The following is a 9419-nucleotide window of genomic DNA, read 5'->3' as shown; positions in this document are numbered from 1 at the left end:
CCCGCTCTCCGTGTAACGTGCCCGGGTGCGTGCCGCCGCCCGGGGAGGGGACCCCGCCGCCCGCAACCCACTGTGCCCAAGTTTGGGCACCTGCAGGTGCGGCTGGACAGGACCTGCCGGGGGCGCCGGCCTCGCCGGCCTCGCCGGCCTCGCCTCTCGCACCTGCCTTTCAGGATCAGCGTGAGGCGGCGAAGCTGGGGTGGGATCCTCTCAGCCCTTCCTTCGGGTTGGCGAGTGAGACCTGGAGAGGCTCACCTCAAGTGACAGCACCAAGTTTGGAGCCTGTTTACCGACTCCAACTTCCATGGGCCGTTTAATTACCTCCTTCTTTGCTACCTTGTCATCTCACTTATTTTGTGGGAAGGGGGATGGGTGGTGGATTTTTTTTCGGACTAGTATGTATGTCCAGCGATGCCCATTTTGGGTGATCAAGTCTTCAGGTAATTGTTCAAATAAAACCCACTGGGCTTTTTGGAGAGCCCGGGAGACTTTGCGCATTCTGAACTATGTGACCCCCCTAGTATCCCCTCCCGCGCTGTGCTCTGCAGTTTGGCACCGGTAGTTTCTGCCAGGGCGCTTTTTCTAGCTTTTCTCCCCTTTTCTTTAATGTTACATTGCTCGGGTTCTTTCAGTCATAGCCCCGTGTGTGCGTGCGTGTCGACTGTGGCACGAGTGTTACATTTCATCCTGTGCCCTTTCTCCCTGTAGGGTGAAGCTGTGGGCCTCCGCTTTTGGTGGAGAGATAAAATCCATCGCTGCTAAGTACTCCGGTTCCCAGCTTCTGCAAAAGGTAAGGTTTCCGTGGTGGCAGGAAGCGATGATTTTTTTTTTTCCAGCACAGAAAATGGAGGCAGATTTAGTTTTCCAAACAAACGTGAGCCCCGAGCTGCATCAGTTATCAGAGGAGTCTCTGATCCCGGTTTCTTGGCATTGTACTGTGCAGTGACTTCTCCCTACCAACCGGTTATTTTTAGATGACACTTGATTCTAAACACAAAGAAAAGCAGGATACTCACTTGCACTGTCCTGGCTGGGGCTTGGAAATTGAGTGTTTTTGCATGGCTTTCCTCTCAGTGTCGGTATTGCTGTTTCAGTGTGAGAGCAGATGCTCCTCGGGCCAAAAAGATGCTAACTTCATCCAAGAGGCAGAACCAGTGCGTGTTTTATGATGTCTTTCACCTTGCATTGGAGGCTCAGTGGGGTTCAGTGTATCAGAGAAAGATGCTGCACTATTGTTTGTCATCCCTGCAGTTGTACAATCCCATTATTCCCCAATCATCTAGACCCAGGGCTGGGATGCATTACATCATTACAGATAAGGAGAATGAATGTGGTTATCTTTCCACTCAGCTGCACTGCCGAGTAATAACCTATGAGAGTAGTCCACAAACTTAAGAAATTGGTCTGTGTCCATATAATTCTGGAGAGTAATGAGAACGGTGAATTGATTATTAGGCTTTTATCAGAAGCTGCATCAATTTTAATTCAAGCAGGCAACATTATGCTTAAAATTACATTGTGAGATACATGGTCCTTCGTTCTCCCCTCCAAGAAATACAGAAAAAGAATGGGCCAGGGAAGACAGAATAGAGAGCTTTAAGAGAATTTCAAGTTAGCAAATCAACAAGGATTAATCCACATATTCTCCTGGCAAATAGAAAATAAAATTGGCCTAGAGGGGGATAGTTCTCTGAAAATGGGTACAAACAGCTTAAATTGTTAAGTTAACTTTTAAGCATTTTTAAATGTGTTTTTTGGGCCAACGTACCATATGTGTTGTGCTTGCTGCCTGGTAACCAAGTACGTATTTTATTTATGGCATTCCATTTCAGAGAGTAGCATTTTTGGGGACATTATATGAAACAGTTTCTCCCATGAAATCCAAATATCATAATAATGCATCACCCCACAGTGAGATGACAAGGTATGTGGACTTAAACATTTCCAGTAGCCCATATTCCTTGAAACCGTTGGAAAAAATTGTTTGCTCACCTCTGTAATTTGGGAAGTTCAATAGTCAGCTGATATAAACTTGATTCTATGATATGCCTTTACAGAAGGTGATATTTTATATACCTGTGGTCTTCCTTTCAGGAATTGCCTTTTCCCCTTATATTATTGTCCTTTGGATCAGACCCAGTCTGTACTCTGCTTTGGCTTTTTATCTACTTGTCGGATGTTGTATGTGAAGAGCTCTGAACTGTGACATTGCCTGTGTGTTTTCCTTATGCTTTTAAAGAACAGAACATTTTGTATAACTTTAAAGAAATATTTTTTCACCTGCATGTTTTAGTTGTAGCAACTCTGAAAGAATCCCTTCAGAGCCTCCTCCCCCCCCATATTTTCTATCTCACATTTGGTGGTAGCCTATGAAATATGATTTTTTTCCTTTCTGAAGTTAAAAAAACACACGCACACACAGATTGCACAAAACCCCATCAACCCTATTATTGGTTATTCTATAATAGCAGATTGGAAACAGCTAAAATGCTTCTCTTACCTTCTCATCAGCATCCTTTCTGATATTGAATTCACTAGCCTTGCTTTGCTTTTGTCATGTTTGCAGCTTGACAATTGTGAAATTATTTCCAGCTGTTTATGGCTTTGTTGTCATTTCTTGCTGCTGCTTGGTATTTTGTGATCTGATGCGAGGGGCAGGTGAGGTGTTGTTCAGCATGAGGTTCCAGAATGGGTATCTGCTTTAGCACTTGATTGGCAATCATCTGCCCTGGGGGGTCCTGAAATGCCCATGGCTTCAGATTGCTTTGCAAGGACCTTCATGAGTGTTAGGAAAGATATGCTAGACAAGTTGGGAAACATTTTTGCAGGTATCTTTTGGCCATCTCAGTCTATCACTTCCCAAATATGATTGTGTTCTTAAAATTAGCAAAGAACGTTGGTATAGAGAGTTCAGGGTATGAAAGGGAAAAGATCTGAGATGCTTGGAGTGTGGGAGGTCTAACATCATTTGAAAAAGCAAGAAAATAGTTGCCTCTCTTGCTTTTTTTTTTCCCCAAGTTTTTTGGCCACTCATGCAAGGAATTACTCCTCTAAACCAAAGCTCTATGCATCTATCCATCACTTCACTGAATCCTTACCAATTAAGAGGCTTTCAAAATAAGTTAGCAAACTGGATTAGAAAATGCAACATTGTATTAAGGGAACTCAAAGGTGGCAATAACATGTTCTATAATAGACTGTAATTGCACTTTTAAGGAATGGACATTTAAACTTGATTTTCAGTTAAGAAAGTTGTAATGTACACCCGCTATGTAATTTTATGTATTGTAATTTTACGTATTTTATGTAATTTCTTTAATCGACACTTCATGTTGTGATTCAGGGGAGTATATTCAATTTTAAAATGGGAGTTTAGTAATTTTTGCAGTATGGCCTAAACTTTACAAAGTAACTATTGTAAATAGAAGTTAAATAAGAATTGGCCATCTATTTTAAGGTGTTTGAAGACTTGGAAAACTGCCACGGGTAACATGTTTTCATCAGGTACTATAATTTAAGATGGTAGCATTATTGCTAATTTCATCAGAGTAAACACAAACATTTAGCAATATACTTCATTATCACATTAGAAAGGAGAATTATTTTCTGCTTTGTTTCTGTTTGATACTGTGGGTTTTTTTTACTTTATATTACAACAATATATTAGGGTTTCAATGCCAGACTTTCTCATATATTTTTTTTGTCTTAGTTGAGCACAGAAATAGCAACCAATTAATACTATATGAAGGGAGTATTTTTGGTTTTATAAAATGCAGCAAGGCATATTTGTGCAAAGTTGTATATTTTCTGAACACAGTAGAAGATAGTGGGACTCGAATGTTGGTGTGAATCTCAAGAGGTTTCGAGATTGTTAGAGCACAGTAAGCCCAGGAAGGGTAAAAAGTACTGGTGTGCTGCTCTGTGCCTGGCTGGCAGATCCTGCAGGGGTTTCCATTCACTTCAACTTGTAATTAACTTTCTTTTTTCACACATTCACTCCAGCATTAGGCAACCCCATTCCTTCTCTCCCCATTTCCCCCAAAGAATGCTGTTTGTTGGGTTCTTTGGGGGAGGCCTGGTTTCATCACCTCACTATTTTGGGATTCAGTGAGAAACATTCCAGTAGGTCTGTGAACCTGGGTTGTTAAACTTATAGGCTCTGCACCTTTAGCATTCATACTAAAAGACATCTAGCCTGCATGATTCTCATTTCATCCTCCTTAGGGGGATTTTGGTAGGAACTGAGTTTTTCATTCTGTTGAGGCTTACATTTGCAGGAGTGAAAGTTCATGGGGACCAAGAGTTCCCATTACATTTTCCAGAATCGTGATGATAAATACACGACAGAAATATAGGTAATATGCGTCTCTGCCATTAAAGTCAGAGCAGAATTGACATTTGCCTTGGATGCCTCCTGCGGCACTTACCAGGCACACTCTTCTTGGAATGCACAACCAAGATTTTGTGTTATCAACTATTTATTGAGAGATTGGCTTTAATACATAAACTTGATGTCTCTTTCCACAGGACAGAGTCAGCAAAGTAAAAGGTTGATTCCTTAAGCCATTTTTATAATTATGACTTTTCATCAATGTGGAAATCGATGGACTTTTAAATAATTAAAAAGGAATAATTCACGCACTAGGACCTGAGTAGCGGTGCTGTAGCTGCCTGTAGGAAGCCTGACATTACAGATTATGAAGGAGGCTCTATTTTGTGGAACATTTGTGTTGTTGAATAAACACAGTTAGCTTCCATCCCAAAAGAGAAATGCATTTGGCCTATGCTGCCGGTGGCTTAATTCACAGCACCACTTCAAGTGACTCGACTTTTCCCCTGCAGATTATTTTTTAAAGCCTTGAAATTTCTGAAATGACAGTTTTCAATCTTTCTGGACAGTTGATTGGTTTTAGTAGCCCAATCACTAGGATGTGCATTTTAGGCAAATATCCAATTACACTTGCAAACTCACACATGGTTGGTCACTTGGTAAGTTTTTTCATAAACCTCTTTCATTCATTCTTTTTCTTTCTTTCTTTCTTTCTTTCTTTCTTTTTTTTAATCTTTCTTAAAATTCCTTTCCCATCAGATACATTCTGCTTCATCTTGCTCAGGTGATTTTACAGATGCTAGTCACAATAAAGGGAAATGAAAATAAAGGCATGATTTTCTTGTTGGAGGCAGACTTCAGATATTTATTCCAATGTGGTTATTTAGATTTGATGTTTTTATATGGTGTTTGAATGCTGTTTTAATTAATTAATTAATTAGTTTGTTCTAATACCAGTTTGATTTTAGGCAAACATGTGAATACCAAACCACCTAACAATTATGAGAGCTGTCAGGCATGGGCAAGCACAATTAGAACTTCCAGTTTTTGATGAAGACATAGCTATGTATTAGAATGAACAGAAGTGAAATAACTGTGAAGTGATTACCCCCAATACCTGCAGCTCTTTCAGGTGTTTCGTTTCCTTGCAATTTGAAGTACATACTCACAGGAGGGCTAGGTTGGGATTTTAAGCCTTTTTCAGGTTTTGATTGATCCTCAGTCTGTGTTTAGTGTTCCCATTTAGGATGATCAATGAATGACTTGGTGTGCTGGGCTTACCTTTGAGAAGTGCACCTTCTCACATAAGCAGGATCCTTTGTTTCAGGGTTGTCATTAATCCAGATTTGCTATCATAGAAGCCAACAAATAGACTTTTACTTTATCCAAACACACATTGTCTATCAATTGTCTATCAAGCAGTGAGCAGCATTTAGATCTGGATCCCCCCCTCACACCTTTCATAGTCACAGTGCTGGTTGAAAGAGCCTCGGAGCTGAGCCCTCCAGTGTCTTCTAGATGGAAAATGTTAGCAGGTCGTGAGTTCCCCAAGCCATGGTGGTTTGACTTAGGGGTTTTGCAGTGGCCGAGACTGAGAAAGAAATTAAATAGATGTTATAAAATGCCAGTCTATAAATTAGCAGATGAGACCCCCCATTTTAATGTCATTTTTACACAAAGAGACATAATGGCCTGTGTTTCACCTTGAGTGGCTGAAGGGAAGCTTTTGAGTATCATTCAGTGAGAGGAAGAGTTCCTAATGTCAGGCTTTGGTGATCTTCGGCTGTCCTTCTCAGTCCATTAAACAAGACTTAGCCTGTCCTTCAAGACAGGAAGATAAAATGGTGAGGAAGAGGAGGGTGGGATTTCCCTGAATACTTAGTGATGGGCAGATTCCCTTAAGGCAGTTGCTCCTGAATATGAGGCACTGCCAGGACCCTCTCCAGAGGAATCCAACCTGTGTCCCAACCCTGGGTATGTTGGGCATCTGTGAGGCTAACATGTTGTAGGGGGTGTCTGTGTACCTAGCCAGCCCAGCTGCTTTCTAGAATCAAGTTATTTTTTTTACAACGAAACTCTGTAAAGGGTCTGATATATTTCTACCAAGTGGTAAGCATTTCAATTTTCATCTGCTTTGAACAAGTTCAAATAAGGTGCTACATTTATAAGGAGTATGAAATGTATGTGTTTCATCGCTCCTCAGTTACCCCAAATCAAGATTATGAAAATAAACAACCCACAAGCCAAACGGTTAGTGTGCATTCGAAGGCTGTATTGGGAAAGAGAGCATTATCTCTTGACAAGGAATAGATGGTGGTTGCTTCACTCTGTGCACTTCAGAGTATTTATCTTGGCACCCGTTATTGGAAAACAGTACCCTCCCAAGGTTAAAAGAGCTGTTATCCATGTAAGCAATCTGAACAGGCAAGTTGGGCAGGGCTGTAATGCTGTGGGTTCACCCAAAGGACCTCTGGTTATCCATTTTAGGGCAAGCAACTTCCCATTGATTCTGGGGGTTGAACATGCCATTACCATTATCCTTATTAAGTTTTTTTGCGAGTGCGTGCGCCTGTGCCAATAAAAGTGGAGGCTGCTCATAACAGAATGTGCCAGATGCTGCCTGTTGTTGGAGAAGCCTGTTCTTGTCCTCTTGGTTGTTCTGAGAGAGTGAGCCAGGGTGCTGGGACAGAACCCAGTGACCCAGTCCCCCAGGCTTAGATTTGTCCAGTGTGAGGGATTTCATATGCAGCTGGAATGTGAGAACCTGCTGAGATCAGGACCAGCTGTATAATTCGCACGGCCCATTGCAAAGTGCAGAATTCCATGTTAAAAAGTTATTTAGCATCTCAAGATGATGATAGTAGAGCATTAAACCAAGTGTGGGGTCCACCAGGCCCTGGCTAAGCCCCCTGTGGGTTAGGCTGCCTTCAGTTTGGTGCCCTGTTTTTTCCTTCTTTGTAGCTCATCCATTCAGCCCCGTTCAGTCTGTGGAATTCTATGTGGTAATAGATGGAGAGCTTGGGGTATTTCCAGAGATGCCCGTCCTTGGAGATTCAATGTTGTCGGTGAAGGAAAGGCCACTGGCTTAGCAGCTCTGTCTGCTTATCTTTTCCATCTGCATTTCCTAAGTAGCCTTGGGTAAATGGTTGCATCTAATAGTAAAAGCAGATAGCATTCACTGTGCAGTCTCTCTATTCCAGGTCCTGTGATAAGCCCTTTTCGTCTGTTATCTCACTAAATTCTCTCAACAACCTAATGAGGCCGAGAGTGTCATTCATCCCACTTTACAGATTTAGAAGCTGAGGCTTGCAGAAGTGAAGCAGCCTCCCTAAGGTGACTGAGATTCATCTTGAATCTGCATACCTGGCCATGGAGTTGCACTCTCTCATTTTTTGTGTTATCTTTTCCCACCTCAGTTCCTGTTTGGAAAAAAAAAAAAAAAAGAAGAAGAATACTCGAGTTTCTCTTTCTCAGGAGTGTTTGGAAGGATTAAGGGAGATAACTTCTGGGAAATTACATCAGAAATAACTAAAGCCTGGGTTAACAGCTGAGAAGACAGTCTTGAAGTTAGATTGACGTGGATTTGAGACTCTGATTTGCCATTTCCTAGTTGGGTCACTTCTAAAAGTGACACTTCTGAATTTGCACATTGAAATGGGAAAGGAGGCCAAAATTGTCTGTCTTTCAGGCTGTGGTGAAGATTGAATGAAATAAAATATGCAAAGCCCTTAGCACAGTACCTGGCACATCAAAGGCTCCGCGGTCAGTGAGTCATGGTCATTATTAGCTGCAGTATAAATACAAGGTCTTCAGGTCATCTTTGCTGAGCAACTGTGGGGCCTGCATATCTGTTGGCTCAATGAGTGAACAAGTGGGTAGATGAGTGAGTGAGGGCTAGGGGTTGGCGTTGTAGCAAGGTGATCACTACCTGGTGCCTGGAAGAGAACCAAGGACCTTAGATTGGAATGGCTGCAGCAGTCACAGCCTCTATCAGGGTGTGTTCTCTGCACTGTGAGGTCAGCACTCTCCTACCTGAGGGAAGGGGGAGATACCCAGAGAAAACTGTCCCTTGCCACCAGGAATTGGATTACTTACCCTCCTGCGTTGCTCCTCCTGCCACGTGGGCAGTGGGTCAGGCTGAGGAAGTGTCCTTTGTCTGCTCCACAGCCCAGAGAGAGGCCCATAAGCCACAGGAGAGCCCAGTACTTCTGGCCATAGACTCTGCCGCACAGATTTTTGCAGAAGCCACTGCAGACATTCCTTAATCCAAGTGTCCTCGTGGCCAGCATGCCAGGCATTTTCTCCTGTGAGAATGGGCTCTGTAAGGCTTTGGAGAACTCAAGTTCCCCAGGAACTTTATGGGGAGTGATGCTGGAGACCATCAGGAGTTTGAGGCATGGCCATCTTCCCTCAGTTCAAGGGGCAGTGAGGTGAAGCCATATGTGGGGACGGCCATCTGTCACCACCCACAGGAGCCACCGAAGGGCATCCTGTGTTCCTTGGCTCTTCCCACTGGTTCTGCCCTTCTCTCTAGAGCTTTCTTGGCAGCTCTGTTGTTGTGTTTTGGCCTTGAGCGTCTGCAGCCCTGTGCTGATCTCCTGAAAGAGATGGAGTGAGTGAAACTGGCCACCCCTCAATGTATAAACAAAGCAACACTTTGAAATCATGGGAGTGGGTTTTTGCTATAGTGGCTGTATAGCTTTTAAAAATTGCTTGTACGTAATGCTATTGTAATTAGCACTGGACATTAGTAAAGTTTCAGTAATGAAAGTAAATCTGCCCAAGCTTTGGTGATTTCACTTAGGCCAGTAGTCAGAAAAGTGCCCCAAGAGCCATTTGTTTCTACAGATTGTCAGATTGACTTACCTGGGGGCTTCCCACAATCTACCAAGTGTGTGCATGGTCATAACCTTCTCAGGTAAGAGAGTGGGTTGGAGCTGGACTTTTTTTTTTTTTTTTTTTTTTTTTGAGTTTTTCCAATGAGCAAAGCATTCTTTGAATGGAAGTAGCTGATGTACAGAATTTTATCTGGCTCCCTCCCTGGGAGAAGACCTGTGTTAGCTGCCTCCCAGATGGGTCTTGAGTCTTA

The 9419-nt window shown here is 42.7% G+C and overlaps 1 protein-coding gene across 1 annotated transcript in view; it reads left to right on the top strand.

Moving 5' to 3' along the window:
• Window position 1: 1 nt before the first annotated feature.
• The window catches only part of Cacna2d3 (calcium voltage-gated channel auxiliary subunit alpha2delta 3), a gene marked incomplete at its 5' end in the record, with an annotated part of 864940 nt that continues 855522 nt past the window's right edge, over window positions 2-9419 (top strand). Inside the window, 2 exons of the mRNA XM_048801015.1 lie at window positions 2-12; window positions 709-790. Of these exons, the coding sequence (XP_048656972.1) occupies window positions 2-12; window positions 709-790 (93 nt within the window). The remainder of the gene's footprint in view (window positions 13-708; window positions 791-9419) is intronic.

Source organism: Marmota marmota, unplaced genomic scaffold (genome assembly GCF_001458135.2).
Source record: "Marmota marmota marmota unplaced genomic scaffold, marMar, whole genome shotgun sequence".
Taxonomy (NCBI): domain Eukaryota; kingdom Metazoa; phylum Chordata; class Mammalia; order Rodentia; family Sciuridae; genus Marmota; species Marmota marmota.
The sequence above is the reverse complement of the archived record's forward strand: the minus strand, read 5'-3'. Positions and strand labels throughout refer to the sequence as shown.